General features: G+C 46.4%; 1 protein-coding gene across 1 annotated transcript in view; it reads right to left on the bottom strand.

The window, feature by feature from the left end:
• The window catches only part of LOC130115387 (vomeronasal type-2 receptor 1), a 44476-nt gene that overhangs the window by 470 nt on the left and 16138 nt on the right, over positions 1–27868 (bottom strand). Inside the window, exons 7-13 of the mRNA XM_056283018.1 lie at positions 13430–13550; positions 12858–13085; positions 11499–11622; positions 4929–5089; positions 2703–2898; positions 2005–2243; positions 66–265 (exon numbers count right to left, since the gene is read on the bottom strand). Coding sequence (XP_056138993.1) covers positions 66–265; positions 2005–2243; positions 2703–2898; positions 4929–5089; positions 11499–11622; positions 12858–13085; positions 13430–13550 — 1269 coding nt within the window. The remainder of the gene's footprint in view (positions 1–65; positions 266–2004; positions 2244–2702; positions 2899–4928; positions 5090–11498; positions 11623–12857; positions 13086–13429; positions 13551–27868) is intronic.

Raw genomic sequence — 27868 nt, 5'->3', positions numbered from 1 at the left:
GTATTCCAGCAGCTGACTGCCAGCCTAGATATTCATCATTTCACCAGGTGCCCCGTGTTGTGTACCTGAAGTGGTCCTCCAGTTTACGTGCCATGAAAGCAAAGATGAAGGCCAACAAAGCCAGTAGGATGTCATAGGCAAAGATACAGCAGATGAAGACTACTGAACCTTCATCACATTCCAGGATGATCTTCACATTCTGGGCTGCTGTGTTTTTGACAGGATATGGTGGGAGGATGATGAGCCAAACCGTACAGGCCACCGCCTGGATGAAAGGGGGGGGGGGCGGTTTAGAAAATTGCAAAGTTACACAGTAGACAGGTAAGGAGCAAAGTTGAAAGGTCTGATAGGAAGGAAGACAGAGGGGAATGATAAATGATAAGGAACCAAGACTAGGTCAAAACCTAGTACATGGCTGGTCAATGTTCGAAATTGTGAACAATTTTGTTACAGGGACAGTGGAGATAAGGTAGTGGGAATGGGAATTCCTAGATATTAAAAGTTAATCTGCAATTTTCTATAGTGGTCCCAGTAATATTTGTTTTTAAAGTGCACTGAAGTAGCATATCACATGGCATAGTTAAATTACATTTGAGTAAAATAAGGATATAAATGACAGTTGCAAGAACAATACTTTCCACTCATATTTTGGGATGTTTGATTTGAAAGAGAACTTAATGTAATTGTAATTATAACTATTCAAATTATCTGTTAACTCCCCCTCCTCCTTCATCTGTTTCTATCTGTGGATATCTCTGATTTTCTAAGACTCACTCTGTATTGACAGGCGAATTCACAAAGAATGGATCACAGCCACTGATGGCACCATGACTTGCACATCACTTGCAACCACGATCTTCTCCATCTCAAGGTCTGATTCACAAGATATTGCACTAATGATATTACAGGGCAAATACACCCATTAAGTTTTGCAGCTGAGTGCAATTTGGTCTTGTTTTGCACCTGATTGCAATTATCCATGTGGCAAAGTATAAATGGTGGTTTTGCACCAAGAACACAGTAGGCAGGCTCAATGTCATCCTTGATGTCATCAAGTATAACAAGAATTGTTTGACCTCACAACCTCTATCTGCAAATGATTTCAGTCTCAGTTAATCAAAAAACGATGCACTTCTTCAAAATATCCACTCATGAGCACGCCTGGCATGACGATGCCTACGCCTGGCTACAATAACTGCTGCCATGACCACTGTAGAGTCTGGGCATCACTTACCATCAACCCTCTGAAGAAGCCAATAATCTTCCCTCTAACTAGCACTGGTGTTTTGCAATGACGCTCATTTGGATAGAAAGGGGCCAATTTTGCGCCAAATGTATGCATATTATCTAATTTAAACATGTGCAAATAGCACCGGAGCACCAAGACGCTATTAGCCTGGCAGTGCAGGTAGGGGTGCATTTCACCCTTTGTAGGTGCTTTGAGAACTACACAGTTTCTTTTTGTCTTAACTGTGCAGGTTTAGTGGCCGCAAAAGCCATGCAATCCTTTTGTGAATTTGCCAGTGAGTGTTTTGTCAGAGTGATTGTTATTTGGGATGCTTTAACTGTACACTCTCCCTCGTGCCTCTCAGCGCTCAGCCGATCAATTGTGTAACTTCAGTGACCTTGTTGGTCACCTGATCCAGCAGACCAATCATGTTAAACATGATCACTCAGACAGTCACTCTAACGTTGTCACTCAGTCAGTCAGTCAGGGACATTCGTTTGTAGGGCTGGCCTGCTGGCCGGTCAAGCCAAAGAGTAAATTATTTGTCCATACAAACATGCATGTGAACAATTGCCAGGTCTTTCAGCTCAAAATGAACTATTTTCTTTTAATCAATGATGTCCCCCGAATAAATTATCAAGCTAAATAAACGAGTTAGATGTCATCCCCAGTGACCGCAGACATTAATGGACTACACACTGGAGGGCTTCATCAGATGTATTGCCACATTACTTTGAATTTGTGAACTGTAAAGGTTTCGTTTCGTTTTAACATACCTGAATTAGTGTTGCCACAACAGCAATTACCCTCTGGTGGGTAAAGGTGAGGATATCGACTTCGGGGTTCCCACCTACGCAACCGTCTGTGTTGTTATTTGTGTTGGTTACAATTACATCCGGGCTGCCGCTGTTGTCGGCTGCCTCAGCGGCAGCTTTACCCACTTTGGCTACTGCCTTGGCCTTGGTGCGGGCCACCTTCAGAGCGCGGGCCCTCAGCATCAACACCACTGACTTACCTGAAGCAAGGCGATATCAAGATATTAAAAATAAAAACAGAGGAGCCAGGAGAGTGCTTAGTCTTGGAAATTTTAGATAATGCTCTTCATATTGCAATCTCAGCCTGAGCATTTAACATGACAAAAAAAAAGGTAAAAAAAGAGGCACATTTAATCAGCAAGAGGAACTATGACTGTGGTGTCCAAATGTGTTATTAAGGGCCGTGTGTTTGAAAGTTTTCATAACAACCCAACACTACACAATCTGACTTCCATGACTCACAAACACCCTAAACCAAAACCCAGATGATGGCACACAGCTGGACGCAACTGAACTGAGTTCATAAACAGCTCTCTCTCTCTCTCTCTCTCTCTCTCTCTCTCTCTCTCTCTCTCTCTCTCTCTCTCTCTCTCTCTCACACACACACACAAACACACTCGCACAAACAGAAAGAAACAGAAGGACCCATCAGTGCCCACCCATAATGGAGGATAGGCAGAGGGCGAAACCCAGAGCCAGGGCTACTTGGCTGGTCATGCAGCTCCAGGGTTGGGGCTCTCCGAGGAAGACAATGGAGCAGAGGAAGGTCACCATCAGGGAGAACAGAAGAGAGAAACTAAGGAGAGCATCATTGGCTTTCACCAGGGGAGTGCCAAGATGGATGATAAACACCCCCTGGAAAAGAGCAGAGCAAAAAAAAAAAAAGAAAAAAAGAACTAACATTCAAGTATTTTGTCTTTATGCATGCTCAATAATCCAGGTAAGAAAATCAGAGAAAGTTGAATCAGTTCATCTGGATATAATGTTTATTGAGAGAAACGTTTCATCGCTCATCAGTCTCAACTGACTGTAAGTAACCCTACCCTTATAAACAATACAGTGGCATAACGACCAAAACCAATGATAAGTTTCATATGCCAATTGCTGTGAGCATTAAGTTATAATGGCCATGTGTACTATTCACAGAGGATTGGGGAATGGTTGCAATCACAGCATTGTAAGATGGTGACAGATGTACTCTTAGGACCCCCCCCCCCCCTCAGTTCAGGGATAGATAAGACTCTTGTGACTCCCCATTCAAACCAGCGTTCCTCCCCATCAAGGATGTGCACATCCTCATCCTTGAAAGAGTGGCCACTGGCCTGTAGATGGGTGTAGACTGCAGAGTCCTGGCCTGACATGTTAGCTCTTCTGTGTTGTGCCATCCTCTTTGCCAGCATATGGTTTCCCTGATGTAAAAGTCAAGAAGTCAAAGGGGCCATCTATGTGAAGAGGGAATGACCATCCCTGAACCGAGGGGGGGGGGGTCTATAAGTACATCTGTTGCCATCTTACAATACTGTGATTGCAACCATTCCCCAATCCTCTGTGAATCATACACATTGCCATTTTAATCTAGTTAATGGTCACAGCAATTTTCATATGAAACTGATCATTGTTTTTGGTCGTTATGCACTGTATTGTTTATAAGGGTGGGGATACCTGCAGTCAGTTGAGACTGAAGAGGTCACTCAGGTAAGTGATGAAACGTTTCTCTCAATAAATGTTGTGTGCAGATGAACTGTTTAACTTTCTGTGATTCAAGTATTTTCTTTTAGTAAAACAGACTGTTTGCTCTTTTGATTCCATATGCTCATTATCTTTTGTCTAGCACACAAAAGCGCTACGATTACAGTGCAAAATATCTGCTTTAATTTGTGATTATTCAATTACCATGCATAACCAATGAATAGGTAAATGCTGACAGGAGCAAAACATAAACATGGCACTTTGGAAAATCCTATGAAACCCAGAGCGATGTTGGGGCCTCTGGTCTGAAGCAAAGCAATTTTGCAAACGATCATGACGGACAGCAACACTTTCATATTTCACTTTCTTGGGACATACTTCTTGATGTACAAATCCAATTCCCTACTGAGCTCAGTCCTTACCACATACTTTATTACCTCATAAATTTGCCCTGGTATTACCATGTATACATGCATGCAACGATGCACACACTGAGAGGAAAACTACTTATCTTAATGTCTTGATGCATGCTCAATAATCCAGGTAAGAAAGTCAAAGAAGGTTGAATCAATTCATCTGGATACGTTTATTGACAGAAACGTCTCATCACTCATCTAAGTGACCTCTTCAGTCTAAACTGACTGCAGGTATCCCCACCCTTACAAACAATACAGTTGCATAACGACCAGAACCAACGACCAGTTTTATATGCAAATTGCTGTTTGCAATCACAACATTGTAAGAGTACATCTGTCCCCATCTTACAGTGCTGATTGTAAACATTCCCAAATCCTCTGTGAATAGTAGACATGGCCACTGGAACTCTAGTTAATGGTCACACCTACATTTGCATATGAAACTGGTCGCTGGTTTCGATCGTTATGCAACTGTAGTGTTTATAAGGGTGGGGATACCTGCAGTCAGTTTAGACCAAAGAGGTCACTTAGATGAGTGATGAAGCATATCTGTCAATAAACATATCCAGGTAAACTTGATTAAATATTCTTTGATAATTTATCTTAATTTAAACAAATGTAATACACCACTTTTGTATCTTTGTTGACATGCCATGATGTGAATTATGTCCTTTATACATTAATATCACATAATCCCCAGCCAACATTTTATAAAATTTAACTTTACAGTTCAACCATGAGGGTCTCTATAGTATTAGTTGACCCCTGGTGTATCCTCACCCCCACAGCTATGGTGACCAGGGCCCCGAAGGCAGAGATGACAATGAGGGTGATCCCCAGAGGCTGTCCAAAAGCCAGGAACTCAATGGTCTTGGGGATGCAGGTGTCACGGGCAACATTAGACCAGTAGTCCTCGCCACACTGGATACATTCACGGGCATCTGTCGGAAAGGAGGAACAGGAAAGGAAAGGAAGTGGACCTATAGAAAACAGGTTCTGTAGGGTCACCTGTTGTACAGATCTACTGTACGACAGGGTACTGTACTAAGGTTGATAACGGGTTAAAAATTATTGGATGAAGTTAGAAAAGTTGTCCAGGCTGAATGTAATACAACTACTTCTTCTAAGATCTAGACAAGGTTTCTACTCCAGCTGTTGTCCCCATCAGGACACTATTTTCTTTGTTTGGTTTCTCTCCCCATGCTGGCAGTTCCTTGTATAACATCAGTTTATGCATTTAAGCATGTGACCTTTGTATCAATTCAATTCAAAACTTTATTGCAGACTCAGGGTCCATAACAGACAAAGACAAATAGGTGAAAAGACAATCCCTAGACAATACACAATAAAATTACATAAAATGGAACAAGTCAGTGTGTTAAAAGAAGGCAGCTATACCAGTGGTCCCACAGCCGGGATTGGTAGCATGTGGCACTGAATCTTATATTAGTTAAACTCTCTCGATGATTACATTATCAGAGTCATTAAGCCGGCAAATACATTTATACATAAGATTTCTTAGAAGAGCCTGAAAGGTACTGACTCCTGCAGCCACAAACATTTCACTTGCACTACACCATCTAGGTCTTTTCAGCAGTATTCTCATGGCATCATTATAAGCCACTCGAAGCCTCTGTAAGCTCGCGTTTTTATAGTTTGACCACAGGTGTGCAGTATAGTGTTGTACAATATGCTCTGAACAGAGACATCGTCACACTAACTGAACACATACCAAACTGTCGTGACAGAGTGTTTGCTTGTGCATACATCATGCAGCATTGCCTATAAATATCATCATCGTCTGTCATTTGTTCAGTAATATAGTGCCCAAGATATTTCACCTTATTACATACCACAAGATTATTATCAGACAATTTAAAATCAGGAAATTTTAGATGATTGACCTCTTTGGTTCTGCAGATCATGACAACACTCTTACTAGCATTGTATTTGATATCATGATCCATACCATACACAGAACATATATCAAGGAGCAGCTGGAGACCAGTGCTACAGGGACTAAGAATGACAAGGTCATCTGCATACATAATATGGTTCACCAAGGTATTGCCAGTCATGCACCCAGTGTTACAGGCTTTCAACTGCTTGGACAAATCATCAAAAAATAAATTGTAGAGAGCCGGAGACAGAATTCCCCCTTGTCTGACACCATTGCTAACCCCAAATGGGTTTAAGGCATATATACATAAGTCAGTGCCATGTCTAGCTTTAAAACCAAACTGGTTATCTGTGGAGTTGATAAACTCATGCACTCTATCCAGCAGTATTCTTTCTAGGACTTTTGACAGTATGCTGGCTAGAGCTATAGGCCTGTAGTTATCTAGGCTGCATACTTTACCAGCTTTGTCCTTAATTACTGGCACTAACAGTACAGACAACATTGATTCTGGTAACAAGCCATGGATCATAAAGCCAATAAAACAGACAGCAAGGGGAGGAGCTAACCTCAGACTGGCATATTTAAGGTGTTCAGCAGTAATATGATCTAAGCCACTTGCCTTGTTAACAGCTTGGTACACCTCGTGTGACATGATCACCATTGAATCATCACTCTCAATATTGCCCACCTTATACAGATCGCTGTGGACACAATTGAATAAGGTACTATAATGCTGTTGCCATAACTCAGCAATATTGTCTGTACCGGAGATACCATCAACAGTGCATGGTAGAGATGTTTTATAGTTGTTGAGAGCGCTGACTTCTTTCCAAAAAATAGCAGGATAATTTCTTAGTAGCTACTTAGCCATGGAATCTGCCCTCATGGCTTGCTCATTTTTAAAGATGAAGCGAACGGCGTACTTGTATCTTGCATTAGTGAGATCTTGTGTTCAAGCTCAGGCCCTTGTCTGGGTTTGCCTGCCATAGCCCATGATTTAAAGGCTTCACGTGCTTCTTCATAATACCCAGCTACATACTTGTTCCAACCAAGACTGATGTTATGTGTCTTATTTTTATATTTGTAGTAGGGCTTACTACCTTCATACAGAGCACTAACAATATCATCATACATGCAGCAGAGATCTCTCCTATGCCTCATATCCTTACAATTAATGTCTCTGCACAAAACTGTATCTCTAAGCAGATGTATATTACTCAAGATTTCATCTGTATGGGCATGATAGGCTAAGATGTCCTCCTTTGTGAGAGTTGACCAGTCCAACCTTTCTAAATTATCACCATCTGCATTACTAGACAGCACAGGCAGATGTTCAACATTTATAGCCATAGCAAGAGGTATGTGATCAGTCGTTGCTGCCCCATACATAATACCCATACTCCCCAACGAGGCATGTGCATCAGCAGTGCAAATACAGTGGTCCAGCCATGACGTAGTGTGCCAGGCCTCACTTATGTATGTAAAAGTACACTGCTCAAAAAAATAAAGGGAACACATAAGCAATGCAATGTAGCTCCAAGTCAATCACACTTTTGAGATATCAACCTGTCCAGTTAGGAAGCAACACTGATTTGTGAATCAATTTCACCTGTTGGTAAATTGTCTAATTTCCACAAGGTGGAAATTAGACAATTTGCAAGACAACCCCTATAAAAGGAATGGATTTGCAGGTGGTGGCCACAGACCATTTGCCTGTCCTCATCTTTTCTGGCCGATCTTTGGTTAGTTTTTCATTGTGCTAGTGCCCTCACCACTAGAGGTGGCATGTGGCGGTATCTGCAACCTACAGAAGTTGCTCAGGTAGTGCAGCTCATCCAGGATGGCACATCAATGCGTGCTGTGGCAAGAAGATTTGATGTGTCTCCCAGCACAGTGTCCAGAGCATGGGGGAGGTACCAGGAGACAGGCCAGTACACCAGGAGACGTGGAGGGGGCCGCAGGAGGACAACAACCCCGCAGCAGGACCGCTATCTGGTCCTTTGTGCAAGGAGGAACAGGAGGAGCACTGCCAGAGCCCTACAAAACGACCTTCAACAGGCCACTAATGTGCAGGTTTCTGCTCAAACAGTGAGAAACAGAATGCATGAGGATGGTATGAGGGCCCGACGTCCACAATTGGGGCCTGTGCTCACAGCCCAACACCGTGCAGCCCGATTGACCTTTGCCAGAGAACATCTTGGTTGGCAGATTCGCCACTGGCGCCCTGTGCTCTTCACAGATGAGAGCAGGTTCACACTGAACACATGTGACAGACGTGAGAAAGTCTGGAGATGCTGTGGAGAACGTTCTGCTGCCTGCAACATCCTCCAGCATGACCGGTTTGGCGGTGGGTCAGTGATGGTCTGGGGAGGCATATCCTTGGAGGGCCGCACAGACCTCTACGTGCTAGCCAGAGGTACCATGACTGCCATTAGGTACCGGGATGAGATCCTCAGACCCATTGTCCGACCATATGCTGGTGCAGTGGGCCCTGGGTTCCTGCTCATGCATGACAATGCTCGTCCTCATGTGGCCAGAGTGTGTCAGCAGTTCCTGTATGTTGAGGGCATTGATACTACTGACTGGCCTGCACGTTCCCCAGACCTGAATCCAATCGAGCACCTCTGGGACATCATGTCTCGTACCATCCGCCAACGCGATGTCGCACCACAGACTGTCCAGGAGTTGACCGATGCCCTGATCCAGGTCTGGGAGGAGATCCCTCAGGAGACCATCCGTCGTCTCATCAGGAGCATGCCCAGACGTTGTAGGGAGTGCATACAGGCACGTGGAGGCCACACACACTACTGAGCCTCATTTTGAATCATCTTGAAGAATTTCCACAGAAGTTGGATCAGCCTATGTTCTCATTTTCCACTTTGATGTTGAGTATGATTCTGAATCCAGACCTTAATGGGCTAATGATTTTGATTTCCATTGATCATTCTTAGGTTATTTTGCTCTAAACACATTCCTCTGTCTAATAAATAAAGATTTTCAGCTGAAATATTTCATTCATCGAGGTCTATATTGTGTTTCTAGGTGTTCCCTTTATTTTTTTGAGCAGTATATTTGTAGGCAATAAGACTTTGCTTGACAATATAAGATTATTATCTTGACAGAACTGAACCATGTGATTAGCAAATAACGAATTCCTGTCCGAGATATCAGCATTCAGATCCCCAATGACATACACACTGGAAGAAGTATTAGCTTGAATAAAGGAATTGATGAATGCAAGCCTATTTAAATATTCATCCTCATTCTGCTGGCAATCATAAGGCGTATACACATTTAGGATAAAGAATTCCCTGTCACTGTGAGTAAACTGTATTGCAATGCACCAGTCAACACCAAGCCTAACCACATTTATCAATGAGTCAAGCTTCTTATTCTATAGAATAGCCACACCCCCTGGTATCATGTGACTCAGTCAGGAAGTTGATTGTGAGCAGAACAGCCACATGGTTTTTGTCTACATTTGCCTTTTTCAATCTGCTTCAATCTTCTACGTTCCATGCCTTTAGTAGCATTCTCGGTATGTCAAATGTATACTGACATACTGTTCTAACTTGTTTGTTGATTATGCTTACTAAGTTTGATATGCAATGTGAATATTTTGATGTCGATTGTTTGATAGCTCATATCAGGAGAGCAGCATGCTATTATGTTTCAGTAAGCTAGTTGGCTAAACTTACCTTGTGTTATGCTATAAAGTCGATTTCAGTTATTTGAATAAGCGATATAGGTTACATTACTTACACTGTATAACATTGCATTGCATTATTGCTCACAAGCCTTAATGTTAGCTACAGCAATACTACAGTAATATAGCTATATGTAGTTATATTTTCCGTATTTTCTTTTGACAGTTATTATTGTATGGTGTTTGGGACTCATCTCTATATTTAAGTGACGTTGGTAATTGTGTTTTATTTCTCAGTTTCACCCTTTTTCTGTCAATGAACTGATGCAAGACGATCCCAGTCTCCAGTGAATGATGAGAGGTGTTTAGCTGCTTGTCAGATTGCACAGGGTTACATGTATGCAGGACAAGATATCGGCACTCATTCTAAATTAAACATGGGACAGTGACATATAATCCCATATGCGGGTAAATGTTCACTGAGTTGGTATAATGTATGCTTTCTCATCCCCTTTCCTTCATTGTTGCTATCTAAAAATCAACAAGTGCAGTATGGCATCAACACTAGTCTGTCTGGCCATTAAAGCTCTATTTCATCATTACTACATTTACTAAAATGCTGTTTTTATTGCATTGAAAGCATCTTATTTACTTGGAAATTCATGGTCTGAGATGTAGTATATGACAAATGACTGAATGTTACAGCTAAACATGAGCATTTTTATGCAATTTGAAGAAAGTCTCAAAAAATCATCAAAGGCTATGTGAATATTCTCTAAATTTCAATGGTCAACAAATTCTGAACATTAGTAAAGGAACTGAATATAAAGAAATAACATTGCATGAACACATTTTTTGACTAAAAACCACTCACTATTTGTAAGCATTAAGGACTTGTGCTGACCTTTACTCTGTCCTGCATCGTCATAATTCACCCACCTTCTCATGTTTCCATACACTGTTTCACAACTTATCTGCTTCACTATTTAAAAGCTCTTTTGACTACACTCACAAACTGCTCCTACCATGAACTGAAATAAATGTGCGGATTTTGGCCCCATGTAAGGTCTTCGACAACCGTTGTGGTGGTGATGGTGGAAGACAGTGACTGATATATCAGCAGTGCACCAGCTAACCCACCGTCTGCACACCAGCAACCCGATAATCTGCACACAAGACAGTAGTCCACGCGCTGACTCAGGACTCTCGGAGCTGGAATCCTGCCTTGTGTTTTCTCTTTCTTTCTTTCTCTTCTCTCTCTCGTGGCGGCATGACTGAGGAGGTAAAGTGGGTCGTCTAGTAATCAGAAGGTCGCTGGTTTGATCCCCGGCTCCTCCAGAGAGCATGTCCTTGAGCTAGACACTGAACCCCTAACTGCTTCTGATGAGCAGGTTGGCCCTCTCTCTTGCTCTCATATATATGCGTATATGTATATATGTATATATATATGTATATATGTGTATATATGTGTATATATATATATATATATATATATATATATATATGATGAAAACTTTCAAATCCCCGTGCACAGTCTACCCAGCTGTCAGTACCCAGAAAGGGTAAACCAAGGGTAAACCATTCCCCGGGCGCTGCATGGCAGCTGCTCACTGCTCCTAGCTACACAGCTAGGATGGGTTAAACGCAGAGAGTGAATTTCATTGTATGAATGTACAAATGACAAATAAAGTGTATTATATTCTATTCTACCAAAGCACAGAAAGAACCATCTCTTTTTCCTCAACACAATCTATTAGCCACAATCAGAGTCATGTAAAATATAAGATATAGAACTCATACTGACTGGTTGTGTTGCTGACCTCGCCTTCAGCACAGGGGATACAGTCAAAGCAGCACACAGGCTCTCCCTGCCTGATACCCTTTCTGGTGCCTGGCTGACAGTCTTCACTGCACACTGACCGAGGAGGCTGGCAATAAACACAGAGAGACCAGCTTGGAATGGATGTACACACACACACACACACACACACACACACACACACACACACACACACACACACACACACACACACACACCATCATCGGCGGTCACTCAGGGTCGAGTATGACTGTCCTCTTTCTTGGTCCTTGTGGGTCTTCAGGTGGGCGAAGAGGCCAATCCTGGAGCCGCATATTTTGGTGCAATGTGGGCAGGGGTGGGCGGTGGTAATTGTGGGATTGGTTTGGTCCTTTTTGGTGGAAACTCCCTCCTTTCTGAGTCTGCGCTTGTCTTCTGCAGCACGTCGGAGATCATTATTATAAAGTGCAGCTCCTTCCCGGACAAGTTTTCTCCAGGTCGCCCTGTTGGTTGCTGTGTCCTCCCAGGTCTTAGGGGCTATGTGGCATTTTTTGATGTTCGTTTGGATGTTATCCTTATACCTTTTCTTTTGACCATCCGGGGCACGTTGTACGTTGTCCTGTGAGAAGCTGGGAGTATAGGACTTGTTTTGGAAGGTGAGATTCAGGCGTACGGATGACATGGCCAGTCCATCTGAGCTGGTGTTGGGCAATGGTGGCAGTGATAGCGGGAATGTTAGCCTCCTCCAGGACGCTGGTGTTGGTGCATCTATCTTCCCAGGTGATCTTGAGGATTTTTCGGAGGCACCTCTGATGATGTGCCTCTAGTGCCTTCAGGTGCCAGGGTGGGCAACACTACCACTTCGTAGACCAGAATTTTTGTTTTGGCCTGGAGGTCGCGGTTTTCAAAGACCCTTCACACACACACACACACACACACACACACACACACACACACACACACACACACACACACACACACACACACACACACACATAAAAATATCTTCAAATAGTGCTGTACTTATGTGGGAGTGAAGAAGAAGGACAGGATTAGGAATGAGTATATTAGAAGGACAGCTCAGGTGGGACGGTTTGGAGACAAAGCAAGAGGCAAGATTGAGATGGCTTGGACATGTGTGGAGGGGAGATACTGGGTATATTGGGAGAAGAATGCTGAATATGGAGCTACCAGGGAAGAGGAAAAGAGGTTGTTAATGAATGTGGTGAGAGGACATGCAGGTGGCTGGTGTGACAGAGGAGGATGCAGAGGAGAGGAAGAAATTGATACGGATGATCCGCTGTGGCGACCCCTAACGGGAGCAGCCAAAAGTAGTTGTAGTAGTAGTAGTAGTACTGTACTTACGTCCAATACTTCATTATTCCACATAATGGATTCATTCAGTATGGTCATCCTGGCCTGATGGGGTGCTGTGCCATTGTAGGTGCCCACAGGGACATAAGACACTGACCCTTCACCTCGGACCTGCCAGTTAATGATTTCGTAGTAGCCATCTATGTCCCCATCCTTAAATAGTATCTCCTCTTCTGTGTGGGGAACGTTGAAATGCACATTCTTCAGATAGTACATCAACTACAGAAACAGGGAAGAGACAGACCTAAGTCAAATACTCTTTTCAAGTAATATTGAGTATTTGTTGTAACCCTTGTGTAGATGAGCAGGGTTATCACATCAGAATAATTATAGTCCCAAAAAGAACTCCAGATCAGACAAATTAAAAAGGACAAGGACAAGAGGACAATATTGTGAAACATAAACAGGCAATGTGTGTACATGAGCCACACACACACACACACACACACACACACACACACACACACACACACACACACACACACACACACACACACACACACACACACACACACACACACACACACACACACACACACACACACACACACACACACACACACCTGCCATGGCTCAAAGTTAGAGATCTCAGCACAGCTGTTTCTGTTGAATGGCCCCTGTCCAGACACACAGTGTTCCAGGTTGTGTAAGGCGTGGGCCACTGCATACACTGCCTTGTACACACTGTGAAGAAACACAAGACTCTTATTCTCATCATTAGAACCATTTTACACTTAACACAATAAATTAGCAGTTAACTAACAGCAACTAGTAACAGTAACTAGCAGTGTGTTCATACCTATATTTATACTGCATTTTAAACTATTACAGCTTATGTGCATTTTTCCATTCAGCTGTTGAAAACATCAAACCCAAAATATTTTCTATTTCGTAATGTATTTCTGCTTATGTATTTTAAATACTTATGTTTCATAGCATTCTAACTGTGCTGAACTCTCCAGACTTGTCGTTTTTCCTATTTTCTTGTATCATCTATTGCCTACATTATGACATCGCAACTTTTGCGACAAACAATTAATAACCATGACCAGTGAACAGCAATCATGGCATTTTGGGAACCCACCACCACAAACAAGCAATATTGTTTAAAAAATAACATTATACTTGGAGAGTTCTGGTGTCATGGCGGAGTAAAGACGCGAACTCAGGCACTCCCCACGTATTGCTAATTAATAACTTATATCGTCAAATTATTTTAACCGAACACTCACATTTCGTTTATAAGACCGCATGATGAATGGTAAGCCAGCCCAGTACGAGAGCAACAAACACGAGCAAACACGCGGCCTCAGCTAACGATAACCATACCACACATGTAAGCTACCGAAGCTAGTGCTAGCCCTGAAGCCACAGTGTCTAACCTTCAGCAACTTACCCATAGCTATTTGAAAGGAATGCTCAACGCTATTCTGAGCGCCGAAGCACAGTCGCCACATTGCAATCTGCTCACCCTCAGCGTGGCCTCACTGAGTGATGCCTTGGCATGCGGTGAAGCGCAAACTCTCCACCAAGACCTTCATGTACTGCCGATTTTCCTTGACAAGCGCCGAATGCCCCTTATCAAGCATGTTCACTATTTTAGAGCCGCTTTCCTGTTTCATTTTGAATTTCGTCCATGCCTCCATTGAAAATGTGTGCCCCGCACTTTCATTATGAGCCTTAAACTTGGCTGTAACTTTTTGCCAGTTTTGGAAGCCGGTGATGGTGAACGATGACTCGGAATGAAATCTGTGCTGACCTGGTCGTAAAAAATGCCTGCATGCGAAACAAAAAGCTGCATCTTTAGTGATGCTATATTCCAGCCAGACATATTGCTCGAACCAGCTTCTACTGAAACTCCTTTGCTGAGTCTCCAACATCTGTGATCGGTATGCTTTAAGAACTGGACGCCTTGGCCCTTCCTGTGGATGTTGGCTAACATCTGTGTTAGCGTCCACGTTGGCCATAGCATCATCAAACTGATTCTCCTCCTGCTCTAGCTGATCTCCCATCTCTAAACGTGTTTCAGGAGACTCGCTATCAACTGTTGCGGGTTGACCATTCACAAAACGTGGCCGTTTGAAGACCAAGAAACAATCAATTTCGGACGGTATTGGTCACTGACTTCTGCGTTGAAAATGCATCTTCGATCGCAGCAATGGGGGGGGGGTCAGGGGAGCAATTATGGGGTCACAGCAATCAGGGGGCATCCAAGAAAGATGTGGTCGGTCAGATCCAGGCACAAATTTCATTGGAGCAAAACTAGTCTTAGAGGAGCTGTACAGATTCTTCCGACATTCCAGCATTTCCGACACTTTAGCGTAACTCAAGCACTACATCCACGTATCTCAGTCGTCGATCTGCCCACGTCCAACCCCCTTTACGGCTATCCTGCTCTGCTTTACGTCACTCACAGCGTCGCAATCAAGCATACCGTTACATCTCCCCCTTTAAATTCTTTCCCCTCTCACCATAGTGCAACTGCTCAACATTTAAGTAACAGTTAAGCATATTCTGGCTCACTACAAAACATTAGGTAACCTGAACTAGAACATTACATTTCTTTTATTGAGTTTTACTGTTCCGTTTGGCTACTTTTACTTTTCTTACTTTTCTAGAACTCTTTTTGGAACTCTTTTCACTTTACAGGAACAATAAGTAACCACTAATTAGTTCACAGTTTTCTCTGGAACTCTTTTTTTCTTTACATTACATAACCAGGAACTTAACAGTATTTCAACAGTCCATTTCTTGCCCCGTTACCCCCCCCCCCTTTTCTCATTAGTTTTTTCACAAGTCCAGTCTCTTGACTGGTTTACTGGCTCTGCCGGACCTGGTCCGTATCAGTCCATCAGTGTCTTTGGGTTTTCTCTCGCTCAGGACAGGAGGCCCATTCTTTGGCCTTACCGGGGTGTCCAGCCGCTGGTCTGGGGTAAGTATGGGTGTGGTGTCTGGCACCAGTGATCCTGCAGTGAGTACCGCCTGGAGGTGGTGCCTGTTACGGCGAAGTGTAGCTCCCTGGTCCGTCTCAATGACGTAGGACCTCGGTGTGACACTCTCCTTGGTCACTACTGCGGGTGTAAGCCAGGACTTGTGGTTGTCCAGCTTGGTGAGGACATGGTCCCCTGGCTGCAAGGAAGGTAGGCATCTCACCACCTAACATTGGTTGTGTGTATGTTTTTTTTCCCTTTTCCGCAATATCCTTGGTCTTGATGCGATGCCTACTCAGCCACTTGGGTAGCAGGTTGCTGTCAAGGGTAGGCAGGGTTGTTCGGATCTTCTGGCCCATTAAGAGTTCTGCAGGGCTAGCCCCTGTGCTGTTGCATGGAGTGGATCTATAGCACGAGTGCTAGAAGAGGGTCTTTTTCTTTTAAGATCCTTTTCGCTGGGGCGTTCGGGTAGCGTAGCGGTCTATTCCGTTGCCTACCAACACGGGATCGCCGGGTCGAATCCCCGTGTTACCTCCGGCTTGGTCAGGCGTCCCTATAGATACAACTGGCCATGTCTGCGGGGGGGAAGTCGGATGTGGGTGTTAGTCCTGGTCGCTGCACTAGCGCCTCCTCTGGTCGGTCGGGAGATCGGCAGAGAGGGGATGGAGCAGTGACCAGGATGGCTGGGGGTAATTGGCCAGATACAATTGGGGAGAAAAAGGGGGAAAATTGAAAAAAAAAGATCCTTTTCGCTGTTTGCACTGGCCTTTCAGCGTGCCCAATTTCCTGGGGATGGTGTGGGCTGGAGGTTATGTGTTGGAAGTCAAGCTCGTGCGCTAATTCTTTGAATTCCGCAGTAGCAAACTGTGGCCCATTGTCACTAACTACCTCCTCTGCTATTCCATACTGGGCAAATGTTGCCTTTAACTTTGTGGCCACTAGAGCACTGGTGGTCATGGGCATGTGCAGTATTTCTATATACCGTGAATAGTAATCTGAGATGACCAGGTAACTCTGCTTATTGTGTTCACACAAGTCTATTCCTATTCTTTTCCAAGGTCTGTCTGAAAGGGGTGTGGAGATTAGTGGCTCTCTGGACTGCCCTCTTCTCAGTTCCTGGCATGACGGGCAAGACAAGACCTTGTTTTTGATTTAGGATGATATCCCGGGCCATCATACCGAGGTGTTTGCTTGATCCCTGCATTTAGTCAAGCCCTGATGGCCACCATGTATTCGGTCTAATATGTCTGCCCTCAATGTTTCCGGAATGACTATTCTGTTAACCCTCGTCACCAACCTGTTGTGCACTGACAGTTCATTTCTCATGGGGGAAAACTCTTAACAGTCAGGTGTGTTTTACATATGTGTTCTGGCCATCCAGACTGTATGTACCTGATCAGGGCTTGTAGCTTGTAAGCTGCTGCTGTGGCTGATCTGATGCTGTCCATCATCTGCTCTGTAGCTGGCATGCCATCGATGATGGATGCGACATAGCACTGTACAGCCGATTGTGTGTCTTGGCTGTTGTCTCTCAAGGGGCTCCTGGACAGGGTGTCCACCACGACCAGGGTCATGCCGGGTGCGTACTCCACTGTGGGGTTAAACCTCATCAGCCGCATTAGCAAATGGGTACGTTGTCCAGATCCTTGGAGTTCATCAGTGGGACAAGGGGTTTGTGATCCATGATCAACTTAAATCCCTCTAGGCCGTTCAGATATTTTCCAAACCTCTCACAGGCCCAGATGCCCATCAGACACTCTTTCTCAATCTGAGCATACCTGGGGTCTGCATCGCTCAGATGTTGGGAGCAGTATGCCATGGGCTTCCAGTCCTCGCCATGGAGCTGCATCAGCACACCACCAACCCTGTAACTGCTCGTATCTGCAGAGACTGCCGTGGGCTTGTGGACATCGTAATATGTCAGGGTATGTGAGGTTGTGAGAAGTACTTTGAACTGTTAGAATGCTGACTGTTCAGCTGGACCCCACGTCCACTCTGACTTGGACTTCAGCAGTTCATACAGTGGTTGGCCCACAGTGGCCAGGTTGGGGATGTATTTCCCCAAGTAGTTCACCATACCTAGGACCTTCTTGAGTTCCTGAACATTCTCGGATGGGGAGAGCTCATTGACGGCTGACACTTTGGCTGGGTCGAGCCGCACACTGTCTGCGTCAATGTCATGGCCCAGAAAGTGTAGCTTTCTCTGTCTCGGTGCACACTTTTTGGCATTCAGTTTCAGCCCAGCAGACTCCAGCCACTCCATGACACTCTGTAGGTGCTGGTCGTGCTCTGCCATGTCCCTCCCATGAACGATGATGTCATCCATGTACACAGCCACCCCCTGCAGGCCTTCCTGTGTTTCTACCATTTTCCTCTGGACTATTTCTGGGGCACTGCTAATGCCAAAAGGGAGCCATTTAAAGCAATATCTGGCAAAAGGGGTGATAAAAGTTGTGTCTCTGACTGTCTTCGTCGAGTGGTATTTGCCAGAACCCTGCTGCTGCGTCCAATGACGAGAATACAGTTGACCCACTCAGTTCAGCTGTGATCTCCTCTGTCATTGGCAGGATGAATCTCTCCCTCTTAATGGCTTTGTTTAGTCTTTTAAGGTCTACGCAGAGACGCACCTTGCCTGATTTCTTTGGGGCTGGCCCCATGGGGCGCACCACTCCATGGGTTCGCTCACCTTCTCAATGATGCCGTTGGCCACCATCCTTTCCAGCTCCTCCTTGACTGGCTTCATGAGGGGGATGGGGACCCTGCGTGCGGCGTGGCCTGCATAGGGTTGTGCGTCCTCCCTTAGCACTATTTTTACTGGCTGTGTCTTGAGCAGGACAAACTCTCCGGTGCTGTGAACCGCATAAAATCTGTTCACTAGGCCCATTTCCCGTGATACTGGTCGGCTGAGCAAATTGCACATGCTCTCTCCTCTGACAACATAGACCTCAGACATAGTATAGTTGTTGTCCTTGTGCACCCGCGTGTGCTGCTAATTGGCCTACACATTTCAACCGGTTGCCTTGGCTCCACAGTACAGTCTTAGCCTGCCGTATCTTTCTCTCTGGTTTTAGTGTTTTGAAGGTCCCCTCGCTCATGACAGACACGTCGGCCCCAGTCTCTATTTTGAATGTGACAGGTGTGCTACCTATGTCCAGTTGTGCAGTGCACTGTTTGTTGTTTGAGAATTTGCTATTAACTGAACCCAGAAACTAAGATGCATCCCCTTCACCCTCTGTGACTTCACTGACCAGTTTGCTTTTGCACATCCTTTCCCAATGTCCCGTTTTCTTGCACCTGTGGCACGTGGACTTGGCTGCGGGGCATTTATCTTGTTTCTTGTGCATTGCTTTACCACATCTACTGCACGTTTTGTCTTTGAAGCCCCTCTCCCTGTCTTTTTTTTCCTGCCATTTTCTGTGCTTTGCATGCCCCTGCGCTACCTCCTGTATGGTGCATGTCCCCTCACTTTGTTGGCTAACCTGGGTTTTCACCTCCTCCAGTTGACGCGTTTCCTGCACCGTCATCTCCAGGATGAGGTTCGGGCTTAGTTGTAGCTTGCGAGACAGTTCCTTATCCTGGATTCCTACCAAGATTTGGTCCCTAATGTGTTCCTCACGTTTAGCTCCGAAATCACAGTGCTCCAAAACCTCATAAAGAGCGCGAATAAATGTCTCCACTCTCTCCCCTGCGCGCTGCACCCACTGTAAAAACAGGTTGTCTCGTGAATGACATTAAACTTCGGTATGAAGTAGGTGTCAAACTTCTCCATAACCACCCCATAGTCTGTGTCCCCACCTTCCTCAAAAGTGAACGAACTAAATATATTTTCTGCCTCGCCACCAAATGCATAGATAAGAGTGCTTACTTGCATGCCTCCATCCTCTTTATCTAGCTTTGTAGCTGTCCGATAGCGCGTGAAGCGTTTCTTCCAGACCACCCACTCCGCCTATTTTCGAAGCAGAAATTCTCCGGTGGATTAAACTTTACCATCTTCTTTCTGCCACTTCTAACACCGTGTAACACACCCTTTTGGTGTTTATTGTAAAAATAATCCAACGTCCAGTCTTAGGTTTTTCGTTTTGTTAACTTTACTTAGCGTAACTCAAGCACTACGTTCACATATCACAGTCGCCCACGTACAACCCCCTTTACGGCTATCCCGCTCTGCTTTACGTCACTCATACCATTACAGTGTCGGTGAAAATCGCCTGTTCTAGTCGGGCTATATCTCTTCAGAGACGGCTATTTCGTGCATATCTGGAGAAGGCTGACTGCAACCATAAGGACCTCTAGCTACACCGACGTCAGATGGCCGCGTAGGGGCAAATTCTTGCAAAGATTTCGAGAGCTTCTACCGGAGATGAGGGGATTTCTCCTTGGCGCTAGACATACAGGATACAAACAATTTGATGATCAGTGGCTACTAGATTTTGCATTTTTAACAAATCTGACCTACATGCTGAATAAGTTTAATTGGGAGCTGCAAGGAAAAGACTAAACTGTGGCCAACATGATCAGCTCAGTTAAAGCTTTCAAATGAAAACTCCAACTGCTGCCTTCAAAGCAGCAGAACCACGATTTGGGCAACTTCCAAAATATCGCAAGTGAACAGGAGCAGTAAAAGGAACGCACGAAACTTTACAGTGCGCGGTACACAGAGCAGATTGAAAATGCCCGGTCAGACATTGACAAACACTTTCGATACTTTGCTTTACTCGAGCCGATAGCAACATTCATGCAAGACACAGGTTGATTCTCTGGTATCAAAAATCGCAACCCTGTTTCACATGAACTAGTACTGCACGATTAATCTAATCGCAATCGCAATGTCCGCCTGTGCAATTATATAACCGCAAAAGGCTGCGATTTAATTAAATAATAAAATGTGCGTGTGTGAACGTCTGTATGTTTGCAGTCCGCATATCCGTCCATCCATTATCCAAACCGCTTATCCTTACTCAGGGTCGCAGGGATGCTGGAGCACATCCCAGCAGTGCGGCAGGCACGGAGAAACCCTGGACAAGTCGGCATATCTACGTCCAAAATTAAGAGATGACCAATCAGTCTCTGTATAGGCAGCGAAGCGTGTGCAGTCTACGGTCACATGACTACCCGGTGTGCTGTGTGCAGACCAGAAAGAAGTAAATAGTGGATATCGATGACAACGAGCAGGTTAGAGCTGATGGCAAAAAAACGCGACCCCTGTTACATGGCAATATTTTGGATTCAAACTCTTTTTCCCTTTTATTTTATAGAAAAAAAAACAATCATAATACAACATACATATTGTGGCGAACGTAGAAGTAATGAAAAAAGTAACTTTTCAGTTTCCCTTATTGAACTCACGCAGATACACAATACATGGGACTTATCTACACGAACAACAAAGTTGATCAGAGTTTAAGTACCAAAGTTACACAACACAACAGAATGACAACTACAATTACCCCACACCAAATAGTAATCACATAAACGCATTAAACCACATAAAACACTTACAAAACATTTAATAACTGACAATCTGAACGCATTGCCTGATGGGTAAAACAGTAGGGCACAATTCTAACGGGGTAGCCTCTTCGCTACATTACCCCCTCCAGCGTGTCGCCTGTCCTCAGCCGACTACAAAGTCCCTATAGCGAAGGGGAAGCCCTCTCCGCCGCCGCGGGGGCACGGGTCCCTGTTCCCCACTGTCCGTCCGGTTGGTAGAGCCTGTGAGTGTAGGAGGGACCGTCCCGGGTGGGCTAAACTGATCTGCAGGTTCTTCAGCCAAGGGTCGGTAAGGTGCCAAACGGTCCCGGTGCAGAACTACCACCCGCCCCCGGACACAGTTTCACCCGGTACACAACATCCGAAAGCTGCTCCAACACCTCACAGGCCCTACCCACTGGCTGGCGAGCTTGGGGGAGACTCCTGTCTTCCGGGTTAGGTTGAAGACCCACACTTTCGCTCCCGGTGTAAAGGAGCGGCCCTGACAACGAGCGTCATACGCCCGCTTTTATTTCGCACCTGCCTGTTCCTGATGCTGCTGAGCAAACTCGTGTGCCTCGGCCAGACGTTGTTGGAGGTCCCGCAGTAAATCGAAACCGGGTGTCTTGGTTAGGTCAGTGCCAGGGGGCGTGCCAAAGGCTAATTCCACAGGAGTCCGCAGTTCTCTCCCGAACATGAGCGCGGCCGGTGTAAACCCAGTACTTTCTTGTACTGCCGACCGGTACGCCACAGGACCAAGGGTAGATGACAGTCCCAGTCTGACGTGATAATAGTGAGTTGTGTTGTGAGCGATCGATTGAACCTCTCCACCAGTCCGTCGCTCTGGGGTGGAGGGGCGTTGTCCTGGTCTTCACCCCCATGCGTTGACACACCTCAGCGAACACCTGTGCCTCGAAGTTCCGAAGAAATACACAGCCTGATCGCTGTGTATTTCTTCGGGCGCACCGAACCGACAGAATATCTCACACACCAGCCGCTCGGCTGTAGTGGCAGCGCTCTGGTTTGGGACCACATACGCCTCAGGCCATTTGGTAAAGTAGTCCATGGCCACAAGGACGTACCGGTTTCCGTTGTCTGTGGTGGGAAATGGGCCAAGGAAGTCCACACCGACCCGCTCCATGGGGGCCCCCACCTGATATTGTTGTAGAGGGGCATGGGAGCGTCTAGTTGGTCCTTTCTTGGCGGTGCAGGCATCACAACGGTGCACAAAAAGTTCAGTGTCATGCCTGCATCCGGCCCAGTAGAACCGTTGGAGCAGTTTGTTCAGCGTCTTTGCCACCCCATAGTGACCTGCCCCCACCGAGCCGTGGGCCGCCCGTAGCACTCGTTGGCGCCAGTCCTTGGGCACCAGTAACTGCCACACACTTCTTCCCCGGCCCGGCGCTCACCAGACTCAGTATAACAGTCCATCTCGCCGGGCCAAGGTGGCCCACTGGGAAAAGTAGGCCTTGGTCTCCACCGACATGGCAGAGACAGTTTGCCAGTGGGGGCGTGCCTTGGCGTCGACCCACTGTCCAGGGTGGGATCACTATCCTGCGCTGTTTGCCACTCCTGCTTGTCCATTGCCATCAGCCATGCCTCCTCTGGCTCAACCTGCCGCATGGTGGACATTTGGAGGATTGCTCTGTCTCGCTCCTCTTGGTGCTCACAATGTCTGCAGTCCTTGCAGGGACGACGGGAGAGGGCATCTGCATTGTTGTGCAGGCACCCAGCTCGGTGCTGGGTCTCGAAGTCGTAGCTCTGCAGCTCTTCAATCCACCTAGCCACCTGGCCTTCGGGCTCCTTAAAGCTGAGCAGCCAGATCAGGGCCGCATGATCCGTCCGCAGGAGAAAGGCCTGGCCATAGAGATAAGGGCGAAAATGATTGAACGCCACGACCACCGCCAGGAGCTCACGTCGTGTAATGCAGTAATTGCGTTCAGGGCGGCCCAAGACACGACTGTAGTAGGCCACCACTCTCTCTCCCCCAGCAACCTCCTGAGACAGGACGGCCCCCAGCCCCACACTGCTGGCATCTGTGTCCACGATGAAGCGGCACTTAGGATCAGGAAGGGCCAGGATGGGTGCAGTGATCAAGGCGGTGTGGAGCCAGGCAAAGGCGGCTGCACAGTTGTCGTCCCAGTGGAACTCCCGTCCCTTCTCGGTGAGACGGTGTAGGGGACTGGCAATGAAGGCAAAGTTGCAGACAAAACATTGGGGTAGTAGGAGATGAGCCCCGTGAAGCTGTGCACCTCGCTGACATTTCGCGGAACTGGCAATTTCTCGACCGCCTCCACCTTAGTAGGATCAGGGGCCACGCCCTCTGCCCCTACCACATGGCCCAAAAACTTGGTCTCACGTCGAAGGAGGTTACATTTCTTGGGGTGCAGGCGCAGGCCCGCCTCCGAATGACTTGGAAGACCTGACGGAGGTTCTCTAGGGCCAGCTCGAAGTCAGCGGCATGAATCAAAAGTTCATCAAGCTAAACCACGCATCGGTTGCAGGGAATGTGAGCCAGCACCCTCTCCATTAGTCGCTCGCCGATGGTGAAGGCCGTCTTGGGTCTGGCTTCTGGCGCCAGCTCCACCTGCCAGTAACCGCTCGGTAGATCAAGTGAGCTGAACCACTGTGACCCTGCAATGTGGCCCAGAGCGTCGTCAATGCGGGGCAAGGGGTAGGAGTCCTTACGAGTTGTACTGTTCAGCTGACGAAAGTCCACACAGAACCTCCAGGTGTCGTCCTTCTTTTTGACCAGGATGGCAGGGGCGGCCCAAGGGCTGTTGGATGGCTCTATCACCCCGGCCGCAGCCATCTCTAGAATCATTTGCTCTGCAGCTTCATGCTTGGCAAGCGCTAACCGGTAGGGTCGCAGTCTAATGGGCAAGGTTTTGCCAGTGTCGATTGTGTGCTGCACCAGGTTGGTCTGGGTGCACTCCTCTTCGCGTGCAGCAAAAATCTCAGCTAACTGTTGGAGCAGGTCTTTCAGCTGTTGGCTCTGCTGAGGGTCCAGCCCTTCACTGCTCCGCTGATACAGATCCTGGATGGTCGCAACACTGTCCAGTGAGGGTGTCTGAGGCACGGTAGCCTCAATGAGGGTCGTCGTCATTGTTGGTGGGCCGGGCAGTGTCGTCATCCCCTCGGGTGGCAGTGGTGGTGACAGGTGGAGTTGGCTGGATGTAGATACGTCCCACCTTCCTCTCTGGACGGCGCCGGAGGGCCAGGGTCTCAGTGCCGAGGTCAATGGCATTACTCGACACATCGACCAGAGCCCCCCAGCGAGTCAGCAGGTCCAGCCCAATGATGCAAGGGTCTTGTATTTCAGCCAACCAAAACTCGTGGGTGGCTGCGGCTTTCCCTGCCTGCACCTGCAGTGCTCTCTTCCCCAGCATGCCGGTTAGTTCCCCGGTCATAGTTCTGATTTTACAGGTGGTGGGCCTCCACTCTGTCTCTGGCAGCACCCCTGGACACACAATGGAGATGGTGGACCCTGTGTCCACAAGGGCCCAGCAGCGGTGTCCACCAATGGAGCAACAAAGATAGAGACCATGTGCGTGGCCCACTCTGCCGATCTGGGAAGAGTTCTCAATGGGGGATATGGGCGGTTGGCGTCGGCCTGGTTGCTTTCGGCATGGTGACGGACGAGCCTGGCAGACGACCCCTCTTTCGATGTCTCCCTCATCTGCGTGGACTTCAGCCTGACGCACTCAGGGTCTTGGTTGGTTGTGTGGGGCCATCACAGCCTCCACCCTCTCTGCCTCTTCCAACGCAGTCTTGAAGTCTGTAGGTGCCGTTATGCGGAGGTGCTCCTTCAACCTCTCTGGGGTGAGCCCCTGGATGCAGGCACTCAGGGCTAACTCGTCACAAGCTGCTGGATCAAAGGTGGGGTAGCCACAATGTGCAAAGAAGCGCACGTCCGCTGCATAGGTTCCCAGGCTCTCGCCCTCTTGGCGGCGCCGGCAGGCCAGTCGGTCTCGCATGCTGTCAGTAGAGACCCGTTGGCCAAAGCGTCGTTCTAAGGCAGCGGCCAGTGTCTCGTAATCCTGCTGTTCTTTTTTTTTTTTTTGTGATCAAATATTTTTTATTTTAGCATTTTTTAAACAAGACACACAAATGAACAATAATGCAAACAGAAACCCACCCACAAACGAGGAAAAAAAAGGAAAAGAAAAGAAAAAAAACTACAGAAAAAATTGCAAAAAAGAAACAGCATACAGTACTCGGTCAGTGTTCAGTCAATAAAGTTCTTCAACTCAGCGGCCACAGAATTCCACATGTCTATAGTTCCAGCCCTTGCTCCATGGATCCTTGCTGTCGAGAGCTCCAAATATACAATGTCCAGATATAAGAGGGACCAATGACGAGATGACAAATCATCTGGAGCTTTCCAACGCATAGCAACCATCTTCTTGGCTGCTGTGAGTCCCACAAGCAATATGCGCTGCTTGATTTGTGGTACATGTAGTGCAGAGAAGTCATTGAGAAGTAATACCGCAGGCTCAGCGGGTACAGTAATCGACAAAAATTGGGACAATTTATCAGCAACCATTTCCCAAAACCCTTTCACCCTTGGACATTCCCAGACCATATGAAAGAAGGTTCCAACCACATTCAGCGAACAAAGTGTACAGTTTGGGCTATCAGCAAGTTTCATACAAAACCTCTGTCATGGGGTGCGATATGTCCGATGTATAAAATTATAGTGTATCTGCTGATGATCTGGATTCCTAGACGCTAAGAGAATACTAGACCACACCGTCTCCCAACAGAACTCAGTATCCAGATCGGGCACATCTGTTCTCCAAATTGTGTCCAGCGCAAGGGGTTTGTATGTTCTTTCCAGGATAAAGCCATACAGCACAGAAACTAAACCCCTAGTACTAACCTTTTCACTAATTATTCTATAAAGTGGATGCACTAGGAGAGAAGAGAGCCACGGCACCCCGTGAGCCTTCATGGAAGCCCTCAACTGAAGATAGAAAGAAAAAGACCAGGCCGGTATTCATATTGATTCCTGAGATCCTCAAAAGAGCGCAGACCACGGTCATCACACAGATTACCAAGAGAGTGTACACCCCTACTGGACCAGCTATTATGCGGGATAGGACGACGATCAACAAGGAGACCTTGGTTGTAAAATATAGGAGAGCAGACGTTCCACTTAGCGGTGATCTTACATGCCGACTCCACAGATCTCCAGACCGCAACCAGGTGTGATATGATGGGGCCAAATCGTTTCCTACACTGGGCAGTAGAAATATTAGAAATCTGCTAGTTGTATGGGGTGAACCAAGTTTTCTTCCAAAGATTTCCACGCGACCTCTGCACCAGGATCGAGCCAGGTCGTAAATGAACGCAAGGTGTAGGCCCAACAGTAATACTTTAAGTTAGGGAGCGCAACGCCACCATCTGATCTGTTACGATTCATGGTCATGCGTTTGAGGCGAGGAGGCTTGTTCTTCCAGACGAATTTGGTAATCGCTGAATGGAATTTATCCCAGTACCGAGGAGGGGGCGGAAGAGGGAGCATAGAGCTAACAAAATTAACCCGTGGCAATATATTCATCTTGATGATGGAAACCCTAGCACGAATGGAATTGGGCATTGAAGCCCATCTAATCATGTCCTCAGAGACCTTCTTAAAGGTCAAGTCGAAGTTAGATTTTGTTGTGACTGTCAGAGACGGAAAGATGTCAATCCCTAAATATTTGAAGAGGCTTACAATCGGAACAAGCGGGGGAAGTACGGCCGACCGCATGGCCTCGTTCAGGGGCAATAACGCTGATTTGGTCCAATTAATTCTGTAACCCGATAAGGAACTAAATTGGTCAAAAATATCCAGGAGAGGAGGAATTGATTTGGGGGCATCGGCTACATACAGGAGACAATCGTCTGCGTATAACGAAATAAGGTGAGAGGTACCATTGAGCACGAGGGGAGCAACGAGATCAGACTGCCTAATAGTCTGTGCTAGGGGTTCCAGTGAGAGCACAAACAGCAGGGGGCTAAGGGGACAACCCTTCCTGGAGCCCCTGGCTATATCAAACAAGGGTGAAGAAGTCTTCCCGGTAAGAACTCTAGCAGTAGGGTTAGCATACATCACCCTGATCATATTAATAAAGGGATCACCGATACCCATGGCAGCCAGCACAGACCAGAGAAAAGACCACTCAAGGCGGTCAAAAGCTTTAAGAGCATCAAGTGACAGCACAGCAGCAGGCGTTCTAATGCTAGAAGCTTTGTCAATAATGTGGAGCAAACGTCTGACATTGTCAGAGGCCAGCCTTGTTCTGATAAACCCAGTCTGGTCGCAGTGTACTAACTTAAGCATATAATTTTGGAGGCGGCCTGCTAAAGTTTTAGCGTAAATCTTAACATCAGCATTGAGCAGAGAAAGAGGTCTATAATTGCCACATTCAGTGGGATCTTTGCCTTTCTTCAATAATAATGAAATAATAGCAATATTCACATCCCTTGCGAGAGACCCTTCATCAATAGAAAACAATATCATGTTGAGAAGGTGTGGACCCAGAACTTCCCAAAAAGTTAAATAGAATTCGGGGGGGATGCCATCACACCCAGGCGATTTGCCTCTGCGCATAGCCT

Source organism: Lampris incognitus, chromosome 7 (genome assembly GCF_029633865.1).
Source record: "Lampris incognitus isolate fLamInc1 chromosome 7, fLamInc1.hap2, whole genome shotgun sequence".
In the NCBI taxonomy this organism is placed as follows: Eukaryota; Metazoa; Chordata; class Actinopteri; order Lampriformes; family Lampridae; genus Lampris; species Lampris incognitus.
The sequence above is the reverse complement of the archived record's forward strand: the minus strand, read 5'-3'. Positions and strand labels throughout refer to the sequence as shown.